This window comes from Pan troglodytes, chromosome 15, assembly GCF_028858775.2.
Source record: "Pan troglodytes isolate AG18354 chromosome 15, NHGRI_mPanTro3-v2.0_pri, whole genome shotgun sequence".
NCBI lineage: Eukaryota > Metazoa > Chordata > Mammalia > Primates > Hominidae > Pan > Pan troglodytes.
The window spans coordinates 94,522,514-94,546,793 of NC_072413.2; the positions used below are offsets into that span (position 1 = coordinate 94,522,514).

Sequence of the window (24,280 nt, forward strand, 5' to 3'; positions counted from 1 at the left end):
GCCAACTGAACACAGCAAGTGTCTTATATAACCTGTTCTTATTTGAGTGGATTTGGAGTCTTTAATGTGGAGTCAATTTTAGACTATTGATAACAGATTTTACATTATTTTTCTAGTTAATTTGGAAGCAGGAAAAACTGAACTGAGTTAAGCGATTTTTAAAAATAAGTATAGTACTCTTTGTTTGGAACATTTGAAAACTGAAACTCAGTAATTGTAAAGTACTTACACTCTTCACAGAAATAATGGATGTTTCTCTAAAAAGGTGCTTTAAACATATTTGAGACTCTTCTTACCTTTTAAGAAATTCTGCCACAGTTAATTTTTAAAAAAGATTTTCAGGTATTATTCAAACTGAATATTTATTTATTTATTTTTTATTTATTTATTTTTTTTGAGACAGGGTCTCGCTCTGTCATTCAAGCGGAGTGTAGTGACACCATTATAGTGCACTGTAACCTGAAATTCCTGAGTTCAAGCAATCCTCCTGGCCTCAGCCTCCCAAGTAGCTAGGACTATAGGCATGTCCCTTCACACCTGGCTAATGGTATATGTGGAGTCTTGCTGTGTTGCCCAGACTGATCTCAAACTCCTAGCCTCAAGCAGTCCTCTCATCTTGGCCTCCCAAAGTGCTAGCCTTCCAGGCGTGAGCCGCTGCCCGGCCTATTTAGTTTTCTGTAATAACATTCTTTGGGTTTCCTTTTTTCTTTCTTTATTGAGACAGAGTCTCACTCTGTCACCCAGGCTAGAGTGCAGTGGTGCCACTGCAACCGCCACCTCCCGGGTTCAAGTGATTCTCATGCCTCAGCCTCCTGAGTAGCTGGAATTGCAGGCGGGCGCCACCATGCCCAACTATTGTTTTTATTTTTAGTAGAGATGGGGTTTCTCCATGTTGGCCACGCTGGTCTTGAGCTCCTGACCTCAAGTGATCCACCTTCCTTGGCCTCCCAAAGTGCTTGGGATTATAGGCATGAGCCACTGCATCTAGCCTCTTTCTTTCTTTCTTTCTTTCTTTCTTTCTTTCTTTCTTTCTTTCTTTCTTTTTTTTTTTTTGAGACAGTCTCGCTCAGTTGCCCAGGCTGAAGTACAGTGGCACCATCTTGGTTCGCTGCAACCTGTGCCTCCTGCAGCCAACTGATTCTCCTGCCTCAGCCCCTCAAGTAGCTGGGATTACAGGTGTGTGCCACCATACCCAGCTAATTTTGTATTTTAGTAGAGATGGGCTTTTGCCACGTTGACCAGCTGGTCTCAAACTTTTGGTCTCAAGTGATCTGCCCAACTCGGCCTTTCAAAGTGCTGGGATTACAGGTGTGAGGTACTGTTCTGTCCTCTTTTTTTTTTTTTGAGACAGGGTCTCCCTCTTGCCCAGACTGGAGTGCAGTGGCATGATCTTAGCTAACTGTATCCTCTGCCTCCCGGGCTCAGGCAATCCTCCCACCCCAGCCTCCTGAGTAGCTGGGACTATATAGGTGGGCACCACCAAGCCTGGCTAATTTTTTGTAGCGATGGCTTTTCACCATGTTGCCTAGGCTAGTCTCGAACTCCTGGGCTTAAGATATCTGCCTGCCTTGGCTTCCCAAAGTGCCAGGATTACAGGGGTGAGCCACTGCCCCAGCCCCTTTGAGTTTCTAACACTTCATTATGAATACTCATACATACAACTCATAAATACATGGCTGGGCTTCTTCTGGTAGAGAAAATGTATTTGTAGAGTTGTGTGTGGAGTTCATTTGACCCATTTAAAAAAATAACATAAATAATGGTAATTTTTCCAGGGTAGTACAAAATCCGTGTTTAATCTATAATATAACTGAAAGGTTGAAAAGAGAACCAAGGGTAAAGGAAAAATTTCATAGAGCAGGGAGACAGGGTGTCAACTTAAAAGAAAAGTTGTAGTCTTTTGGTTTTAATGAAATTTATAGTACTGTTTACTTATGCAATGTATATGTATATTTCAAAATACAAATTAAACTTCAGCAAATGTAGTATTCTAAATTGTGGACTTTACGTACCATGTGTTTCTTACTGATTTTAGTTTCTGATAGAAAATAAGATTTTTTTTTGGTTTGTTTGACATCTAATACTCTTCACTTAAAAATGAAAAAAAGATTTTGCAAGTGAAAATGTTTTTCCATGACCTGAATTAAGAAATCTTAATTTCTGGGTTACAATGATGATAATAGGTATAAACATACTAATATCTAAAAATGTAGTTTATAATATACTAGTCACTAGTCACCAGCCAGGTATTTAAATAAAAATTAAAATTAAACATTCAGATTCTTGACTACACTAGCAACATTTCAGGTGCTCAACAAAAGTGATAACAGTGACAGAATATTTACATCCTTGCAGAAAGTACCATTGGAGAGTATTCTTCAAAAGATTATTATGTCTTAATAGAGAAGTCTGTGGACCAGTGTTTTAAGATAGTTTCTCCTTCACCTCCTTTGTAGGCTACTTGTGCACACGTCTTGCTGGCTAATTTTAAATAACCAGGTCAGCATTGCCATTGAGGTTTTAAAATATCTAAACATAGGAAGACAAAGGCTTTGCTTACTTTTAAGAAATACAACATTACAGCCGGGCGCAGTGGCTCACGCCTGTAATCCAACACTTTGGGAGGCCAAGGTGGGCTTATCACGAGGTCAGGAGTTCGAGACAAGCCTGACTAACATGGTGAAACCCTGTCTCTACTAAAAATACAAAAATTAGCTGGGCGTGGTAGTGCGCGCCTGTAATCCCAGCTACTTAGGAGGCTGAGGCAGGATAATGGCTTGAACCGAGGAGGCAGAGGTTGCAGTGAGCCGAGATTGCGCCCGTTGCATTCCAGCCTGGGTGACAGAGCGAGACTCTGTCTCAGAAAAAAAAAAAAAATTACACACATAACTTGTCTATTAGTGTCTATAGTGATGGTTAAATATGCTCTTAAAAAACAGGAGTCTCTGACTGTTTAGAACTTGGCTTTAGGGGTTTTTTGGAGTATGAAATAACACTTCATTTTATGTCCTTTTTCTTTTTTTTGAGAGGAAGGGGGGTGGTCTTTTACATGTTTTGGTACTGAATAGATATTTTATTATACTGAGGAGTTAGGTAAAAGGAGATATTGACTAAACACTTCATAAAATTGTTTTTGTTTGGACAGACCTTGTCATTCTTACGAGCAGGGCCATTGAATACTAAACTGTAAAGCTTGGGACTTTACACTAGTGCCAGGGCCAGGAAGGCAGTTTTTGAATGCTTTCTCCCTCTTCCTGATGACGCTACTCTTTCTGAGTAAGAAAAGTAAATTTAGTTGTTTCTAAATTACTTCACTAAAGCCTTTTGGAAATCTAAAAAACTAAGCAATTATTTACCAATATTGGCTTTCTCTTCTCTGCTCTGCTGTCCCTTTCCCCTTCCCGTTCCCCTTCCCCTTCCTTTCTTCCCCTCCTCCCCTGTTCCCCTTGCCCTTCTCTTTTTTTGAGACAGGGTCTGACTGTCGCCCAGGCTAGAGTGCAGTGGCGTGATCATGGCTCACGTAGCCTCGACCTGTAGGACTCAAGCAATCCTCCCACCTTAGCCACCTGATTAGCTGGGACTATATGTGCATGCCACCATGCCCAGCTAATTTTTAAAACATTTTTTGTAGAGACGGGGTTTCACATGTTGCCGAAGCTGGTCTCAATCTGGGCTCAAGCAATTGGCCCGTCTCACCCTCCCAAAGTGTTGGGATTATAGGCGTGAGCCACTGTGTGTGGCTACTATTGGCTTTCAAGTCACTTTTGATATGATAAAAAAATACTCTAATATGTTGTGGGATATTTGGTAAAAATCGTTGAATATAATCTTTTTCTTTAAAGCAATCAGAATATGTTTTTATTATACTCTAAATTGGTGATTCATTTTATATACAGCATCTTTGTCATGAATAAAGTCCCTGATTCTAACATGCTCCTGTGGGATTACATGATTTTCTCAATCACAGTCTTCTTTATAGTAGTTTCTAGAAATAGGGCAAGAATCTAACAATAAAGAATAAACCTTTAAAAGTTGAAAATTGTTTGAATTTCAAATATGATTGATCTTTGGGGCTGGTATTTTTTAAGAACTTTTATAGACTTTGAATACCCTTTATATAAATTTACACTGTAATCTTTCTTGGATCCACTCCCTCACCCCAGTATAGTATCATTTGAATAGTTTCCCTTGTGCTCCACTGGCAAAATAACCATTTTTTGTTTCAACAGAATCTTCCACAATCTGTAATTGAAAATGTTGGAGGAAAAATTTTTACATTTGGATCTTACAGATTAGGAGTGCATACAAAAGGTAAGTATTATTTCATTTTTCTTAGAAAGGGACCCTTTAGTTCTTAAAAATTATGACATACCCGTCTCAGTTACTTGTGTATCATATAGCTTAGGCTTGCATGGAAGAGAGAGTGCTTTGAGGAGTCTAAATTTTTCAGTAAGAAAGATGTAAAATAATGCTGACTTCTATATCGCCACTGTCCAAAAGTATTATTAAGATTAAATGAAATTAGCTTAGTGTGGTGACTCATATCTGTAATCCTAGAACTTTGGGAGGCCGAGGCAGGTGGATTGCTTGAGCCCAGGGAGGTCAAGGCTGCAGTGAGCTGTGATTGCATTGCTACACTTCAGCCTGGGTGACAGAACAAGACCCCGTCTCAAGAAAAAGTAAATAAATAAATTAAAAACTCAGAGTTTCAGTAGAGGTAGCCATATTTTATCTGTTCAGTAGCCACATATGGCTAGTCGTTACTGCATTGGAAAGTAGAGATACAGAGTAGTTTTTCTGTTGGAGAGCTCTTTTGTACAGTGCTGCTATCTACATATATATCATTTTCCCTCACCAGAAGAATATCACTCTGGAAATAGAACAAAAATGAATTCTAGCTTTTAAGAAAACTCATGGATGCCCCCCGCTAATACCTTTATAGACAAATTATAAAATATAGCTAAGCAAAAGCAAACCCCAAAAATGTGTATTCATAGCCAATGATAATCAGTTAATAGTTTATACTTGTAGTTATTTCCTCTATGCAAATAAATACACAATAAAAATGTTACCACGGCAAAGAACATTTATTGAGCTTCTTTTCTTTCACTGAGTACTGAGATCTTCATTATCTTATTTAGTTCTTCCAGTACTGTTATTCTCACATAACAAACAGGAGCCTGAGACTAAAAGAGGCAATAAAGCTTGAACAGTTTTTCTCAACCTTCTACTGGCAGAGTAGGTACAACTCAGGCATCCCGAGGCTGTACTGTCTTTGGGTCTTGCTCTGTTGCACAGGCTGGATGCAGTGGCACAGTCTTGGCTTACTGCACCTTCCACCTCCTGGGCTCAAGTGATTTTCAGGCCTCAGCCACTTGAGTAGCTGGGACTACAGGCACACGCCACCATGCCTGGCTAATTTTTTAATTTTATTTTGGTAGAGAGAGGGTTTTCCCGTGTTGTCCAGCTGGTCTCGAACTCCTGGGCTCAAGCCATCCGCTTGACTCGGCCTCCCAGAGTGCTGGGATTACAGGCATGAGCCACCACGCCCAGCTGAGGCTGTATTCTTTAACCATGAACTGTATCTGCCAAGATAGTGTTGTCTGTTTTCTAGTATCCTTTCCTTTCTCCATCTCCCATCACTCTGTCCCATTAGTACATTACTTTTGATATATCCTGTGTGCTGTACACCGTTCTTCCTGTTCTAATAAATAGCTTTCAGAGTCATACCTCAGCATCTTGTCTTTTAGGAAAATGACTGTTGACCTGATTCCACATTAATCTCTCCCTTTTATGACCCCAATTGATTTTAATTCTCCTTTTTAAAATTCTGCCTATGTACTCAGTGCTGGCCTCTTATCAAGCACTGAATTAATGACAAATATTTTACCATTGTCTACTTCTTTGGATTCTTCTGCTTGAAGTTTATTTTGTAGGTCCCATTTAGGGCCCTGGTAGAGAACCTATAAGCACCAAATACGTAGTACATAGAGGAAAACTATTTTTGTTTAACCAATGAACATGGCTATGACTAATGACATCAAGATGTTGGGTGTATGTTTGAATAATTCCCTCTCCACCATGAAAGTACTTGCTGAGCCGTCTTTCTTTGGGCTCCCAGTTTACTTGGGCCACTATAAATAGAGGATGCTGCAGGATCAAAATATACCACATCAATTAAAATCATGTTTGTCCTCCATTGACTGGTAATTTTAAATAAGGGGTGGAACATTTTTAGAAGCTCACCAGTATGTTAAACAGATTCTCAACATCAAATACTACCATGATAGGATGCAAAATAATTTTCTTGTAATATTAATTAGTGGTTGATGGGCTTAATTTTTTTTAGGTGCTGATATTGATGCGTTGTGTGTTGCACCAAGACATGTTGATCGAAGTGACTTTTTCACCTCATTCTATGATAAGTTGAAATTACAGGAAGAAGTAAAAGATTTAAGAGTGCGTAAATGTTCGGGGTGAAATGGGATGAGTTATGAACATTCATTTAGTCAGTTGAGTGAATTTTATGATATAGCCATCATTTATTGAGTTCTTGCAATTTGCCAAACCTTTCTAAGCACTTGGCATATGTGTTTGTGTTTTATTCTTTACAGCAAGCCTAAAATTATAAACTCATTTACAGATTAGGAAATTGAGGCAAACAAAATAAATATGAAATAATCTGGCCACAATCATACATCTGATGAGTGGGTGAAGTAAAATATTTGAACTTTGATTTCTGATCTGTCTGATTGAACAGCCCAGTCTTAAAGCTAGCTATTTTTGTGTCAGGTGTTTTGCTAAAGTACTAAAACTAGTAGAGGCTTAAAATGTAGTTTCAGAGACCCTAAACTTGTTTACTTTCCTTATAGGCTGTTGAAGAGGCATTCGTACCAGTTATTAAACTCTGTTTTGATGGGATAGAGGTAAGGTATAGTTCAAATTGACAGTTCTTGCTATGTGCTGTCACTAATTTTGATTGATATAGGTTAAAAACTTGGTTTAAAGTTTATAATTAGTGAGTTGGTTGTGATATTAATAACAATTAAGGCTTTTAAATGGAAGTGACTGCCTATTCTTGTAGAATATACCATTTTAAATCTTTTTAAAAATACCAAGTGAAATTTGGAGCTAAAACAGAAGTAATGAAACCTTAAGATTGAAATGCTATTACAAAAAAGTTTTTTTGGTAGCTTTTCCATATGCCAGTTTTGTGTGCTTTTAGTCTCATTAAGGCAGTAGCATAATGTGTTTTTGCAAGTAACGCTTTGCTTTGACTTCATTTAAAAATTGGGAGAAAAGTGTGAGTGCTGAAATATCTTCCGATAGGGGAGGATTTATGGACTCAAATTCTTGAGATGATGTTCATTTCTCCTTGCTGCTTTCGGTGTGTGTAATTAAAGTGATGAGAATAAAGTTGACAGTGAAGCAACTTTAGTAATTCATTACTTTTGCTGTACAGAATGGTACTGGAAAGTCACAGATAATAAAGTGAAGATTGTAACATTTTGGAAACTGTAAGAGAAATAATTTATTGAAGCTGGGCACAGTGATGTGCACCTATCAGGAAGCTGCTACAGGAGGATCTCTTGAGCCCAGGAGCTTAAATCTAGCCTGGCAATGTAGCGAGACTTAATCTCTTTAAAAAATAAAAAAGATAATTCACTGTTGTACTATTTTGCAAAAAAATGGCTGCATCTAAGGTTGCTGCATAAGACGCTCAACTCTGTATTTTATGAAAAGTCAAGTGACTGACCTTAATAAGTAGACATAAAATGTTAAATTTGGTAAAGGATTATCAAGTTCATGTAGTTTTGATTTACTGTCAGTGTTTTAAGTAAACGTAAAAATAATCTGTAATATAAAGTATAAGTTGATGCCTCATTTTCCTAAAAAGAATATTACTGACAAAGAGGACATTTTTTTGGAAGGAGACCTGACCTAACTTTGTAAACTTTACAGGATCAAGATGGAAAGTTAGATGGCTACTTAAAGCATTTAATGTGTTAATTTTCTATTATACATGCTATATTAAAAAATAATATTTTAGGAACATAATATTTTAGGAAATTTAGTAATCATTTTCACATTTCAATATTTTTTGAAGTAATTCCATCCTTTAAAAAATGTGTCAGTATTATTACTGAGTTGCTTTTTCAGTTACCTAGTTTTATGAGCCTATAATCTTTATTTCTGTCCAAATTGGGGGAGACTTTGAAATCTGTTCTTTTTCATTGAACAGTTTATCCTAGACCACAAGTACTTATTTGTGTAACAGTACAATTTTTTTTCTGTAGGTATGTTTAAATGATATTTTAAAATGTGCTCCTAAAATACTGCTTTTTAAAAAGTGATCTAGTAGCCAGGCACGGTGGCTCATGCCTGTAATCCCAGCACTTTGGGAGGCCGAGGTAGGTGGATCACGAGGTCAGGAGATCAAGACCGTCCTGGCCAACACGGTGAAACCCTGTCTGTACTAAAAATAGAAAAAATTAGCCAGGCATGGTGGCGTGTGCCTGTAGTCCCAGCTACTTAGGAGACTGAGGCAGGACAATCACTTGAACCCGGGAAGTGGAGGTTGCAGTGAGCCGATCCTGCCACTGCACTCCAGCCTGGGCGACAGAGCAAGACTCTGTCTAAAACAAAAAAACAAACAAAAAGTGATCTTATAAAAGGCTTGTTTACAGCAACATCCACATTTTTGGAACCATGAAATCATACCCTCAGGGATAACTACCAAAGCTGTGCTGTTTCTTTGCACTCTCACCTTTCCTTTAGAAAAGAAACAATTTTGTCAGCGGAATTCTATGTCTTCAAAATTAGCCTTAACTCTGGTTGTTTTAGGCTGTACTTTCCCCAGTGTTTTTGTTTTACTTAAAACTCAGTTGGAAAAACATACTGTAGTATTATAGACATAAAAGTTCTCAGATATAATGGGATCTCTTTATTGAGAATTATTTTTGGCTAAATGTAAGGATGTTTGCCTTATATTTGAGTACTATTAAGTTCTCATGTATAATGAGATCTCCCCTTATTGAGAGGTATTTTTGGCTGAATATAAGGCTATTTGCCTAAATTTGGGTACTTTTTAGTATGTAATCAATTTATAATTCATATAGATGAAGAGCTAAACAGTTAACTTTAATTCAGCATATGTATTTAGTAGACTTACTATATCCAGTAGATGCATTTAACAAACTTAATACATCAAACTTGATAATTGTGATTAAACTGACAACCAGGTATTTGTACATTTCCATTCCTGTTTTAAAAATATTGCCATGTTTTTGTTTTTTTTTTTCTTTTTTTTTTCTGAGGCAGGGTCTTACTTCACCCAGGCTAGAGGCAGTGTTGCAATCACAGTTCACTGTAGCCTCAACCTCCTGGGCTCAAGGGATCCTCCTACCTCAGCCCCCCAAGTAGGTGGGACTACAGGCGCTTGTCACCATGCCTGGCTAATTTTTAATTTTTTTTGTAGAGATGGAGTCTCACTATGTTGTCCAGGCTGATCTCGAAGACAGCCTCAAGCAGTCTTCCTGCCTTGGCTCCCAAAGTGCTGGGACTACCGGCGGGAGCCACTACCCCCAGCCTATATTGCCATGTTTTAAAATTATCTAATTAAAATACCTATGATACGAAATAATATAGTTTGGACTTTTGGAGGGACATTGTCGTGTTCATAGATAATGAAAGGATCCTGGCTTTAAGGAAAATTAGGTTTTTGTTTTGCTGTTTTGAGTCAGGGTTTTACTCCTGTCACCCAGGCTGGAGTGCGGTGGCACGGTTTTGACTTACCGCAACCTCCGCCTCCCAGGCTCAAATGATTTTTCTGCCTCAGCCTCCCACAGGTGCATGGGAGGTCCATAGCTGAGACCACAGGTGCGTGCCACTACACCTGGCTAATTTTTTTGTATTTTTCGTTTTTGTTTTTGAGACGGAGTCTTGCTCTGTCACCCAGGCTGTAGTGCAGTGGTGCGGTCTCGGCTCACTGCAGTTCTGCCTCCTGGGTTCACACCATTCTCCTGCCTCAGCCTCCCCAGTAACTGGGACTACAGGTGCCCGCCACCATGCCCGGCTAATTTTTTTGTATTTTTAGTAGAGACGGGGTTCACCGTGTTAGCCAGGATGGTCTCGATCTCCTGACCTCGTGATCTGCCTGCCCAGGCCTCCCAAAGTGCTGGGATTACAGGTGTGAGCCACTGTGCCAGGCCTGTATTTTTTTTATAGAGACAGGGTTTCGCCATGTTGCCCAGGCTGGTCTTGCTCAAGTGTTCCACCTGCCTCAGCCTCTCAGAGTGCTGGGATTTTTTGTTTGTTTGTTTTTTCATAGAAATGCCTTAAAAGTAGTTTGACAGATATGGAATGTTGTTTTGTTTGTGTTTCAGATTGATATTTTGTTTGCAAGATTAGCACTGCAGACAATTCCAGAAGATTTGGATCTACGAGATGACAGTCTGCTAAAAAATTTAGATATAAGATGTATAAGAAGTCTTAACGGTATGAGAAAGCCTACTTCCTTTTGTGTACTTCAGTTTTTGTCAGATATTAGTTATTTTTACACAAGTTTTGTATTGAAGCTTTTTATAGCTATATTGTTAACACAGTAGTGAGTTAAATAAAATGAACTTTGCCTAATAAACTACAGAAGAGTATGTAGTAGTTTATTTCACTCTACAGTATTTTATACACTGTATTTCTTCTGTCATTAATGGTATACTCAGGACACTTAAAAAGACCATCTGACTTTTGTACTCTGTTGCTAGTGATTTAGGTTTCATGGCCTAACCCAAATTAATTTTGATCCTGTTATTCTTTAGTAATGCTTTCAGCATTGCTGAGATCAGAAGGACTACTTTGGTACAATTTTATATTAGCATAGCTTGTTACTGTGCTCTTGAAGAGCAGTTCTTGGAAACTTTAGTGGATTAAGTCTTCCTCAGTATATGTGGGAAGTTTTAATTGTGAATCTGAAGTTCAAATTGGGGCAGGTTACAGTTTACTTTGCTTTCTTTGGTCAGTGCTTACAATAGGAGATAAATGCTTTGCTTACAATAGGAGATAAATGCTTTAGATTTTTTCCCCCTCTTTATTGAATTAGCTTTACTGGTTCTACCAAATAAAAATTTATGTTTACTTTTAACTTCAATCTCAGAAAATTTGGAAGCATTACCATTAAACTTTTGATGATTTAATGTTCTGTTTTTTTTTTTGTTTTGTTCTGTTTTGTGTGTGTGTGTGTGTTTTTTTTTTTTTACCCCTATTAATTAGGTTGCAGGGTAACCGATGAAATTTTACATCTAGTACCAAACATTGACAACTTCAGGTTAACTCTGAGAGCTATCAAACTATGGGCCAAACGTGAGTTCAGAATTTGTTGGCTAGCTTATTAAAAATGTTCAAACTTTTGTTCAACACTAACTTATCTTTTTGCTTTTCCCTTATCAACAGGCCACAACATCTATTCCAATATATTAGGTTTCCTCGGTGGTGTTTCCTGGGCTATGCTAGTAGCAAGAACTTGCCAGCTTTATCCAAATGCAATAGCATCAACTCTTGTACATAAATTTTTCTTGGTATTTTCTAAATGGTATGTGTTTAGATTATATTAAAATAAAATTGATTGTAGACACTGAAGTTTAGTCTTATTTCTATGACATTTCTCAGCTTGGTTTCAGATTCAAATTTTAGTTCATGATGTAGTCATGTAGGCAGCCTTGGAGATCACATTGTATATAAAATGGCAAACTGAAACTATTTTTTTTCCCTAGTTTGGCCAGGATAGTAAGGCAGATTCTATTTGTACTTCCTTGCATAAACTTACCCTCTGAATAAACTGAATTTTAGCAGCTAAGATCCAATTTATTGATAGGTTGGGAAATCAGTTACTATACTTTTGGATAAAACTTGTACACACTACCTCTTTCACTCTTTTAATTATCTATAGGCCATTAGTTTCTTGTGATTGTTTTTTTTTCTTTTTGCTTTCAGCATTTATTTGGCCTAATATTAAAGATATGAATTTTCATAAGAAGCTTTTAAAGAATAAATTAACATTAAGTGCTTCGGGACAAAAAAGGAATTTGAGATTAGTCATTAACCCAGATTTTTTTTTTTTAAGTTTCTTCATTTCATTTCCACATATGTCAACTATGATTTAAGAAAAAGTAGAATAAAAGATTACTGCCATTTTATATTAATTGCCTTGGCCCAAAAGGTGAGGGTTCTTGGTTTTTAATCAAATTAAGATAAATCGTCCATTCCTGTTCTTATGAACTCCTGCTCCTCCCTCTGCAAAAGAGATGTTCTTTTCTAGTAATTTTATAAAAATTAGTTATTTGAGACAATTTAGAACTGTGTTCAACTGGAGGAAAAATTAAAAAAATTTAGAACCATGCCACACTTTTCAGTACACATTCTGGCTGTTTTGGGATTTAGTAGCACTTACAATCAGGTGTGATAAGATTAAAGAATGTCAGAATTTCTTTTTTTCTTTTTTTTTCTTTTTGTTTGAGACGGAGTCTCACTCTGTTGCCCAGGCTGGAGTGCAGTGGCACGATCTTGGCTCACTGCAAGCTCTGCCTCCTGGATTCATGCTATTCTCCTGCCTTAGTCTCCTGAGTAGCTGGGACTACAAGCGCCTGCCACCACGCCTGGCTAATTTTTGTATTTTTAGTAGAGACGGGGTTTCACTGTGTTAGCCAGGATGGTCTCGATCTCCTGACCTCATAATCCGCCCGCCTCGGCCCCCCATAGTGCTGGGATTGCAGGCGTGAGCCACCGCGTCCGGCCGTCAGAATTTCTTTTAATGCTACACATATATAAGCAAATAATGTTTTTAAGAAGCTAACCTTGATGTTAAGAGTGGCAGGTGTTCTCCAGTTTTTACCTCTTTCATATGGGACCAAAGTAGCTAGTTTATGGAACACATATGAAAATGTGTTTATGCCACCAAGTTTTACTACTACACTTGTCTTACCACTTTTAAGTCATGAATTCTATAATTATTCATACCCCTTTGCCTGTGATCAGAAGTAACTTTTAAAATTATCAATTGACTTTGGATGGAACTAGTATAAAGGCAGGAATTTTGTCTTTCAGTGGAGATTTATTCTGTTCAAGGTTGAAGTGGACACATCATTATCTTGGGATGGTACTTCTTTATTTAAATAGTCCTTTAAAGTTCTTTGAGTGGCAGAGAACGTTTTTGGTTTCAGTCTGAGAAGGCTACCAAATGGTTTAAGTTCATTTCATAGTTAGGAGAAAAAGATTTTGAGTAGTCTAATGTCGTCAGAAAGGATTAAAACGTTGTTTGTACCAAGAAGGCAGAATGAAGAAGGATCACATTCACAAATGCTGTATGTTTAACAAAATACGTTTAGATGGTAATATCCAATAGTCTTATCAAGTGCTACAATCTTTTTAAACAGGGAATGGCCAAATCCAGTGCTATTGAAACAGCCTGAAGAATGCAATCTTAATTTGCCTGTATGGGACCCAAGGGTTAGTGTATTATTTTTTCCCCTACCAATTCACACTGTGCAATAACAAGTAAAAATCATCTGCATAAACTCCAGGGAGACTTCCAGCCTTTTACTTATGAATGGTCATGTCCGTATTACACTTTCTTTTAGATAACCTCAACTATAATTGTCCTCAACTATAATTGATGTGAGAAGCATAATTATGTACCCTGTAAACCACATTTAATTGTACGTAGTTTTTAATACAGATTTTACTAACATTTTAATTTATTCTATATAGAACTACCTTGTAAGTCAAAGTTGTGTGGGCATTTGTGCTTTAAAAAAAATAAAAGGATACTAAAAATCCCTGTATTTTTTATTTTATCTAAGTATTATGCTAAAGTTGGGTTGTTATAGGAAAGCTGTTACTTAATGTTTACATGTGGCATATAACTTCTAAGCAGTTTCACTTTAATTACCATGATGTAATTGTAAAAAAATTGGTTTAGATATTTTAGAGATTATAAAAACATGGTTGGGCTAAAGAAGACCTTCCATTCTGTTTCTTGGGAAGTTACAACATTTACCGCTTACTCATTTTAAATGTTAACATGCACTTTATAAACTGATAAAAGAAATTTAGGTTTGAATAAGATTTCCTAAGTTTATGAAATCCTTTTTTTCTAAATTATTACAATATCAAAAATTTTAAATTCTGTTGAATTACATCAAGCTATGCATTTTCAGGTTTTCCGAACCTCAAGGCATTTACTTTTAGAGGATGTGAATTTACAACTTACTTTGTGGAAATGTGCCACTTACTGATATACAGATTTAAAATGAACAGTATATCATTTCATTATCTCCTAACATATCAACATGGATAATGTAGTTTCACCGCGTGTTAATAAGCTTGAACTCCTTAATAGTTCAAGGGTATATTAAGAACTTAAGTTTCTATCTTGTTGAAAATTAGCTTACAAAACATTGTAGCATGACATGTCTCTAAAGGTAATTGTATGTGCATCCCCATTTCTGTTGTTGAATAAAGAAAAACTAAACATCAATAGATTCCCAAGCAGAACTTTTTTGTTGTTGTTCAGCAGGCACACTTTCTAGTAAGGTTGCCAAAATCCAAATTGAAGCAGATCATTAGTTTAGATGAAATCTTTGATTCTATAAAAAATTCCTATAAAAACAATGTCTCTCTACATGGTTTTTCTTTCTCAACTCCAGCTATGAATGAAATAAAAAATATAATCATTGGTTCAGTTTAACAAGGGGTAAAAAGCCCAAGTATCTGTTGCATATGTACTTGAAGAAACTGATTGGCTGTTGTTGTATGTAGGTAAACCCCAGTGATAGGTACCATCTTATGCCTATAATTACACCAGCATACCCACAACAGAACTCCACGTACAATGTGTCCGTTTCAACACGGATGGTCATGGTTGAGGAGTTTAAACAAGGTAAGTGTTTATCCTTATGCTCTGATTTATACAGGAAGGATTTACATACCATTGTAGACCCAGTAGTCAGCTGTGCAACTTAAATTGAAGAAGGATTCACTGAAGTGGATTTTGGTGTTCATTTATTTATTACAGTATATATTTGAGAACTGACTTCAAAAAATTAATTCCTTTTAGGCAATTTGTTTTTTATAACAAGTTGGAAGATTAACCAACAGTTAAAACCAGTAGGCTGGTTTAGTTGCATACTATTGCCTTGTAAAATTATAAATGATAACAGTTTGTCTACACTGGTTGAAATGAGAGATGTTTAGCAGGCTGTATACTCCTGGGAAAGAACTTTGAGCAGGAATGGGGCCAAACCACCCAATTACATTCCATTATTTTGGAGGAACCTTTTAACTTTTGAACCCTAGTTGTACTGTTAATTTGAAGGTATAGCTACTACCAAATAGTCTTTGAGAGAAATAACTGGAACAAGATTGGTTTGACTGAAAACAGTAAAGGAAATAGAATCAGCTGTCTGACTACTAGCTTTAAATTTAGACGTTTAAAATTCCTGAATATTTTACACTTTAGTTTCATCTTTAGTCTAAAGAGGCCCATCAAGGGAAGATGCCTCTATCCCTTTAGAAACAACAGGGAAACTTGGTTTTAGAAAGGCAAGAAACAAAGTATATTGGAAAGTTTTCCTTCTCGGGTAACTGGAGTGTTTAAGAAAGAAGGTCATTCTATGAGCATGGCATTTTAGAATAATTGTACTTTACCAGAAACCTGGTTCTCAAAAAATCTTCCAGCTTTTTAAAAAAAATGTGTATATATATAAGAGTATGCTCTAAAATCATAAGCTAAAACTATATATGTTAAAATTCTGGTTTTAGGATTATAGTGAGTGCATGTAGTATGATTAAGATTATTTAAAATTCTAGATTGTAGACTGAAGTATGCAAACATTTTAATATGTTTTTAATTTAGGTCTTGCTATCACAGATGAAATTTTGCTGAGTAAGGCAGAGTGGTCCAAACTTTTTGAAGCTCCAAACTTCTTTCAAAAGTACAAGTATGTATTTTAAGGCATGTCGGACATGTTGCTCTCTTAAGTAATGGTTTAATGGTAGCACATTATGACATTTCTTCTTGCTGGACTAATGTTATTGGAAGAATTTTCTTTCCTGTCACAAGGACATACTGTTTTACTGAACTCCTTAGTTTTTTTTGGTTGAGGTAATGAATGTGAAGCCCCTTTGATTTTTCTGCCCGATCTAACTGAACTCCTGCTACATTTGTAGCAACATAAGTTCTGTAGGCATACATCAGTCATGACAAAAACAGTACATCTGTATACAGTGGCAAGTGGATGCACCCTGAAAAATCTGTAGTTAGTAATTCTCTGCTAAGAAACAGTATTTTTATCTAATTCTGGAAACTCGTTAATTGCTAGGAATCTTTAAAACAAAGACAAAGCTAATAAAATGTCAATATATAGCCAATTAAATGTTTTCAATAGTTACAGCACATTATTGGCCTGCCATTTTCCCCCAATGTTATAGCCCCTTCAAATATTTCTACAGCTAGCTTTCATGAATCTAAGTGGGTGTTAATCATTTTAATTAATGGTTTAAATATAATGGTTTAATACCTTAGTACAGGTTAAAAGCTTCATTAATTGTGTTAGTTTTGATGAAAAATGTAAGTTATAATCTTATTTAAAAAAACAGACAAACCACGGACTTGCACTTTTATTGGCCCTGGGCTGAAAATGTGCCAAAGTCCCACTTAAAATTTTTTTTTTAATGCTTGAAGCTTTTCTGACCATTTGATCTTGTGTTGGATTGTGTTTTGTAATAATCTAAGCAAGATTGCTTTATGCTCTTCCCCAATTAAAAACAAGAATGATGACCTTCATGATGTCTCTGTGTTTTGTTTCTGTATCTTTTGCATGAGAAAGCAATAACGGAGCCAGTAATTGTGTTCTCGAAGCACTATGTTGTCAGTAAAAATTAAAATAGCATAATCATTAAATACTCTTATTTTACTACGAATCCCCCCATAAATTGTGATTTCTGTTTGACAGATAATTTTTCTTTGTTTTTATTTTAACCAATGTAGAGGAAGTACCTTGGAACATTTAAACTAATAAACATGTATGTAGATACTTTTAAAACTATGATATAAAAGAGACACAGTTACATGTAAGGAGAATAATAAAGGAATTGGTTTTACAGGAAAGTGCTAGTACACCCTTAATTCCTGGAATCAATGATGAAACTAGATTCAAACTTTGTTCTATTCACTTTCGTATAGGACTGTGACGGGGCTTCTTTCACTTTAAGAATGATTAATGTTTACGCTGAACAAACCTTAATAATGTCATTTTATTTGAACAAATTCACATCATTAGAACTTTGGTGCTTTTTCTAAAGCTTGCTTAATGTTTCTTTTAAAAGTTTTAAACTATGCTTCAGTCCTTGCTGGATAGTACCTGTAAGTTCTTTGACTGGTTAAAAGATATATTACTAATCTTCACTGAAGTTTTTGTGAAATAATCAAATTTTTTTAGGTTATAAAAAAAGCAGCAACAAATAGAGGAAATTACATCAGGAAAATTTACATTTCAGCTGAGTGTCTTGTGAAAACTTTTAAAATATGACAATGGGCTAGTTTTATCCATACCAAATTCTATTTATATTTTTAATTGTTCTCCAGAAATTTGCCTCTTTAAGATAAAGTGATGACTATCATTAGGCTTTTGGAGGTGTTCACAGATTTGAATTTTTAAAGACATCCTCATATAAAATACTCCAAAGATTGACTGTACAACCAAATGGAAATGTTTAGTCTTCCCATGAGTCACAAGTTGATTCAATCTTATTTGAGGCATATCATGAAATACTGTCAGTTGATATGTGTAGGATTTTAAATCATGTGAAATATACCTGACATTCTTGGAAGGAGCCAGAACCATGGAGAAAAATCTCATTTGTTTTAAAATGCAAACTAATCATCTTCCAGAAAGACTTATCAGTGTTCCTCAAGAAAAAGGGGTAACATTGTTTTGTGAAATTTTTGGAGTTCTAAGAAAACAGTTTTTTAAATGCCGCTTCTGAGATAATTCAAGTTAACATGTAACTAGCAGTAAATCATTAACATTAGGAAATGTGAATACTTACTTCAGTTGTTAGATTTCACTAGGAATAAAGGAAAAGTATTAGGAAAACCAATGTATTCTCTAAGGTGCAAGATGATTTTATAATTTCATGTGTGTATACAGTAACCTTAAATTTGTTTAAAAAGTTAAAAACAGGAAACTAAATCTTGGTCTTGAATTATGTAAACATAGAATTGCAAACATTTTTGACTAAGATATGCCAGCTTTTTATTGTACATCTGAGTTATGATCTTCCCAGGTGAGATGAAATGGTCTTCAAGAGATTCACTTAGAGAATTTGTTTTGCAAATAGCAGTTAGGTAATAAAGTAACTAAATTAAGTGTTTTTAGGGCACTTTGCATAAATTCTAATTATTTTGGGATACATTTTTATAGTTAAATTTATTTTTAACTATGTTTTTAACTATTTTTATATTGGAAACTATATATTTTTAAATTTGGGGAAAAGGTAATGGCAATTGCATCAAGACTTCAAAGTCTCGCATGGAGGCATTTGCGCATCATAAACATGACAGTTTTAAATATGGCACTTGTAAAATAGGGGACCATGATTTTTCGTACATCAACAAAATGTCTAATTTAGATGTACACTAGGTTTCTGTGGTCTGATTGGGACCTTAAGAATTGAGTACCAATCCTGGTTTTAAAAATTAAAAATAGAGATATTTAGAGAATGCAGTTGGAATTTTGTAAATGAATTCCTAATGACTCAAAATATTTGCGGGTTTTTTTTTTTATTAAACTTAACTATTGCATTTTATATCTCAACTCAAATTTGTTTAAATGTGGCTGAGTAAAGGACATTTAACCTCAGCATAAATACTTGTTAGAATTACTTAATATTTCTACCTATATGTGAATGTGTGCATTTGTGTGTAAGATATATACAGAGTAGGTACTCTTTCCCTTTTGGATTTCAGTAAGAAGTTATGTTGAACTCTAGGATTCAAAACTTTGAATTGCCAGCAAAACCGTGTCCAAATGGATTGTATATTTTCCCTTTATAAATAAAGAACATTGTATATCATTTAAGGTTTTGTTGAAGACTAAGGTGGTTATTAAGAATTTCCATTTTAATAATGTGTTGTAAGAGTGATTTAGAGACTGCGGGAGTTTTGTCCCTGCCCTTAGATGGACCCAGACAGCTTTGTGTTTTTGTGTACATGCCTGATTTCTATACTTCATTGTCTCCTGTTACAAGTCACTGTGCTTTCGTGAGAGAGCTCTTTCTGCATGTTCTTTACCTTTTTTTTTTTTTAACCAGTTAGCCATTTTTAATGTTTTAGGGACCTAGAAATCAGGTTACTGAGCTTGTTAGGATTTTGTTTGATTTAAGAGCATTTGGAACTCCGAGTATGGGTTTTTCTACACATAAAATACATGATTTTTTAATGCTTTTATATGACTTTTGTTGATTTATTTGGGCCATCTGTGCTTGCTCATGTATTTGACATAATCCAAATAATGCTGAGCAAATTAAACTGGTAAAGGAAGTATTGGTTTGTAGGAGTTTGGACTGCATATTCACATATCCCTATATACCTTGTTTTTTATATATCTATCTCTGTTACCTTAAGTTTATAGACTTCAAGTTAACTCCGTTGAACTTTACAATACCTCTGCCAGTAAAATGTGTACTGTTATTCCATTTTACAGATGATGTACACAAGACTTAGAATTGCCTAGGATTACATAGCTGTGAAGAATTAAAACCATTTTTCTTTTTTTTGTTTTGAGACGGAGTCTTGCTCTGTTGCACAGGCTGGAATGCAGTGGCGCGATGATCTCGGCTCACTGCAAGCTCCGCCTCCTGGGTTCACGCCATTCTCCTGCCTCAGCCTCCTGAATAGCTGGGACTATAGGTGCTCACCACCATGCCCGGCTAATTTTTTGTATTTTTAGTAGAGACAGAGTTTCACTGTGTTAGCCAGGATGGTCTCATCTCCTGACCTTGTGATCCGCCCGCCTCGGCCTCACAGAGTGCTGGGATTACAGGCGTGAGCCACCACACCCGGCTGAAACCATGTTTCAAATACATTTTTTTAAAATAGGTTTGGTAGTTTTTCTCTGGGTCTAGGTCAGATTTTTGCTCTTGGTTAGAAACTACACTTATAAAATGTGTTAGAAAGTATTAGGAAGGTTTTAGACTTTTCAAAGAGTAAAATAATTTTAAAATTGTGGTTATACTGCTACTTTTGAAACTAGTGTCAGTACTAGATGATGTCAGTTTGCTTTTTGGGGTAGAGATTCTGGTGTGAAATTTGGCCCCCAGCACTTCTAAAATGGGTACTGTAGAAGAGTATATTGGATTGAACTTTTTTAGTCGTAGGAAACTGAATCATTGTAGTTACATTTTAGTTGTAAATAGTTTGTTTTAAAAAGATTTCATTATTTATTTGATCATGATGCTATTTTCTGAAGTGAAAACTTGGCTTTTGTCTAATATGAATGGGATTGAGTTTTGGATAAAAATCAGATTTCTTTGTTGCTGTCATGTTAGTGATTTTTTTTTCTTTTTTGATTATAGAAATGTATACTCTTAAAATTGGGAAAAAAATCACAGGGCCTAACTGCAGTATTCAGTTTAATTTTCACTACTATTTCATTTGAATTTAAAAGCATGATGTGTTTGATACTGTTTTTGAAGTTACTGTTGGAGTATGTGTATTTAGTGATAAGTTTTTGTGTCTAAAGCAATGGTGTTTTGATTCCATTGAAACATTTTTGTTATAAGTAGATTATATTTTAGTGAACAGCTCTTTAATTTTATAGGCAGAGCACTCAATCGGTGTCATTGAGCAAAATTATTAATGCTTATTTATGCTTCTTGAATTAAGCTGCTTTTTGGTAATTATTCATAAAGTCACTGCCTTTTTCAGAAGAATTAAACTCACTAGTAGTTAGAAACATGGAATTTAGCATATATGATTTTATGTGCATATTGAGATTGTAGTCCCCCTTGCTAAATTGATGTGGATCTATAACTGTAAGGAAGCTTATTACTTTATGGTTTAATATCCAGCACAAAGCGTGTAAATAAAATAAATAGCATGTTGTCTTTATCTTCAAAGGCATTATATTGTACTTCTAGCAAGTGCACCAACAGAAAAACAACGCCTGGAATGGTGAGTATAAGAATAGACTTTACAGAAAAAGCAAACTTCAAAATGAATCACATAGCCACTGAACACAGTAGGAGATAGGAGGAAGTCCTTAAAACTTCTAGTTTGGTTTGATTTGTTCACAAATGGAGCTTTACTGTGTGTAGTGGAAGTATAGAAATCAGGAGATCCATATGCAACTTATTTTTTTGTTTGCTTTATGGAGATCCGTGCATCATTTCTTAATTGTATATTTAAAGTGCACTTACAGCTTGTTTTTCTTAAAATTTTTGTGTGGATAACTTTTGTAACCTTGCTGGTGTGAATGGAGTGTTTCTTGGCTCTTTTTTCCCCGTTGTTTGGCAATTTTGGGTAGAACATAAGGCTTCTGGTTTTATCGGTGGGAGTTCAGCTAGTTGAAATGCCCTGGTATGTGCATTTTATTTATTTATTTTTAAGTTAACCAAAACTTTTTGTTAATACTAAGTGACATTTGTTCAGGGTGGGCTTGGTGGAATCAAAAATCCGAATCCTGGTTGGAAGCTTGGAGAAGAATGAATTTATTACACTGGCTCATGTGAATCCCCAGTCATTTCCAGCACCCAAAGAAAATCCCGACAAGTAAGCCCTTTTCTGATTTAATTTCTTCTTCCCATTTCCAATTTTTATTCATAGAAGCTTTTACAGGCATTTTTTATAACTAGTATAACTATTCTGTTGACTACATATGGCTTATAGACAATTTAGAACTTATAATTTAGTTTTTCCTGATCAGAAACATTGAAGAGAAAGACTGTTTCATGAGAAAAATCAGCACACATTTTTTTTTCTGATAATATTCTTCCAATGATGAGGTGCCTGTTAGCTAGAGTTTACATTCTACACTTCTGCTTTAATACTGTCTTTACCATTCCTTCTTAATATTTTCTTCTCCTGTTTTCTACAATAGTTGTCAGAATAGCTGGTATACCATACATCAGTCTTTGCTTTTTATCTTAATTTTTTGTTATGAACTTATAAAAATCTGATTTATGCGTGATTCTGGACTGTTGAGAAGATAACATAAGAAAAAGCAGAGTCAGTTTACCTTTTTAGGGGTCTTTTATTTATATAGGTTAGTTGTTGATTTGATTGTTTGCTGTTCGTATGAGACTAGACTCTATACTTTGTTGCATTGGAGAATTGGAGAGTACTAGTAATGAGCTTATTTTAAAAAATAAAGCAGCATTAAAACAAATAAGTGAAAGGATCATTAAATTTGTGTTATACAGTATTCTTATTGATTATATAGATTTTTTTATTTTGTAATTATATAAGAGTTTTTTTACATTTTGTGGTAATTCTAATCTTAATTATAACAAGACCGTTTGATGTTCCATTCAGTAGATACACTGTTAAATGTTCAAAAGTAGCTAAGTCACTAATTACTCCTGTTATGCTTCTGTTCATGTGGCCTTTTAAATTGAATTTTTGAAGTTTAAGAAATGTCTATTAAGTTCTAGTTAAATTTCTGTATTTAGAAAAATCCTTTTTTCCCAGATTTTTCTAAAAAGATTATTCTTTTTCCTTCATTAGTTTAAAGATAATTTTTCTTTGATTTCAGTGGCTTTGGTTCTTTAGAATCATCATTAAGGACATTGACTATCAATGCACAGTTAGTAAGAGTATATTTCTCCTGGATCTCTGTTTATGTTGTAGTAGGAATATAGAGGACAGGTGTGGGTGAGGACTTTGCATTTTCATGGAGCTTGGGCTTAGAACTTTTAGTTTGCTCATACATTTGTATTGTAAGTTTTTCCATGTCTCTGATTGTCAGCCACACTGATAGCTACATTTTCATGAAATCCAGATAAACTATGGTAATGCTCTTCTTTGCAGGGAAGAATTTCGCACGATGTGGGTGATTGGGTTAGTGTTTAAAAAAACAGAAAACTCTGAAAACCTCAGTGTTGATCTCACCTATGATATTCAGTCTTTCACAGATACAGGTATGTCTTTACTTGGATAATCAAAACACTTCAGTTCTTGCATATTTCAAATTGTCTTGATGCATACCATAGTGATATTTACAATAATTGTTGAAATTACTTGCGAATATTGAACTATCATCAGAATAATGGTTTTGTATTAGTCTAATACAGATTGAGTATTCCTTATCCACAATGCTTGGGACCAGAAGTGTTTAGGATTTTTTCAGATTTTGGAATATTTACATTACACTTACCAGTTGAGCATCCCTAGTCTGAAAATATGAAATTTGAAATACTTCAGGGAGCATTTCCTTCAAGTATCATGTTGGCACTCACAAATTTTTGCATTTTGTAGCAGTTTCAATGTCAGATTTTTGGATTAGGGATACTCAACCTGTGTATACATGATTTTTCTCTATTGTGGTGACCTTAAAGTTAAGTAGAACCATTCCAAACTTGACTTGTGCATAATTTCTTAAGAAATGGGAAACAACTTGAATATATGGTTGTCTAGACTGAATCTGTGTCTAACTGCCTTCATCATCTTGAACCTGAGAAATTGATGAAGCAGAACTTGTGATGACCTGGAGAAATTTTCCGACTATGGGGATTCAAATGTTAATGCATAGGTGGGAAATAGGCTGATTATATGTAGATTTCAGATTGACCTGTACCCTAAGATGAAAGGTAGTTCATTTTAACCAAAGACCAAATGGTGGATGTAGTTGAGAGAATGAGTCTATATGTAGCTGCACAACTTTTAATGGGAATGGTGAATACTATGCATAGGGACAACCACATTTCTTCTTTAAGGACTAATCCTTTTCTCTCGCAGACACTGTCCTTCTCTCCCCATTTAAAACAAATGTAGTAAGTGGCATTTTTATTCCCTTTGAGGAGTTTTCACTTGAGAACATACAGACATAAAATTAAGAAATGTTTTACCTAATTACAGGAGAGAAAAAAGTTAGTGCCAGTTTGTTAAAAAGTCAGTATCGTACACTAACTGTGATATAAAGGAGAAATAAAAGGAAAAGGATATGTATTTCAATATGTCAGTGCTCAGATACAGTGACACTAGAAGATAACTTAAGAGTCAAGTGATTGC

At 35.4% G+C, this 24,280-nt stretch overlaps 1 protein-coding gene across 4 annotated transcripts in view; it reads left to right on the top strand.

The window, feature by feature from the left end:
- The window catches only part of PAPOLA (poly(A) polymerase alpha), a 67,421-nt gene that overhangs the window by 18,683 nt on the left and 24,458 nt on the right, over positions 1-24,280 (top strand). For 3 of the 4 annotated variants that reach the window (XM_003314514.5, XM_009428421.4, XM_009428422.4), the window contains exons 4-15: positions 4,230-4,311; positions 6,350-6,459; positions 6,873-6,926; positions 10,386-10,497; positions 11,269-11,358; positions 11,449-11,587; positions 13,428-13,500; positions 14,812-14,932; positions 15,908-15,992; positions 21,173-21,226; positions 21,704-21,823; positions 23,081-23,190. In XM_003314514.5, the coding sequence (XP_003314562.1) occupies positions 4,230-4,311; positions 6,350-6,459; positions 6,873-6,926; positions 10,386-10,497; positions 11,269-11,358; positions 11,449-11,587; positions 13,428-13,500; positions 14,812-14,932; positions 15,908-15,992; positions 21,173-21,226; positions 21,704-21,823; positions 23,081-23,190 (1,150 nt within the window). The remainder of the gene's footprint in view (positions 1-4,229; positions 4,312-6,349; positions 6,460-6,872; positions 6,927-10,385; positions 10,498-11,268; positions 11,359-11,448; positions 11,588-13,427; positions 13,501-14,811; positions 14,933-15,907; positions 15,993-21,172; positions 21,227-21,703; positions 21,824-23,080; positions 23,191-24,280) is intronic. The other variant, XM_063793118.1, reaches the window with a different exon arrangement.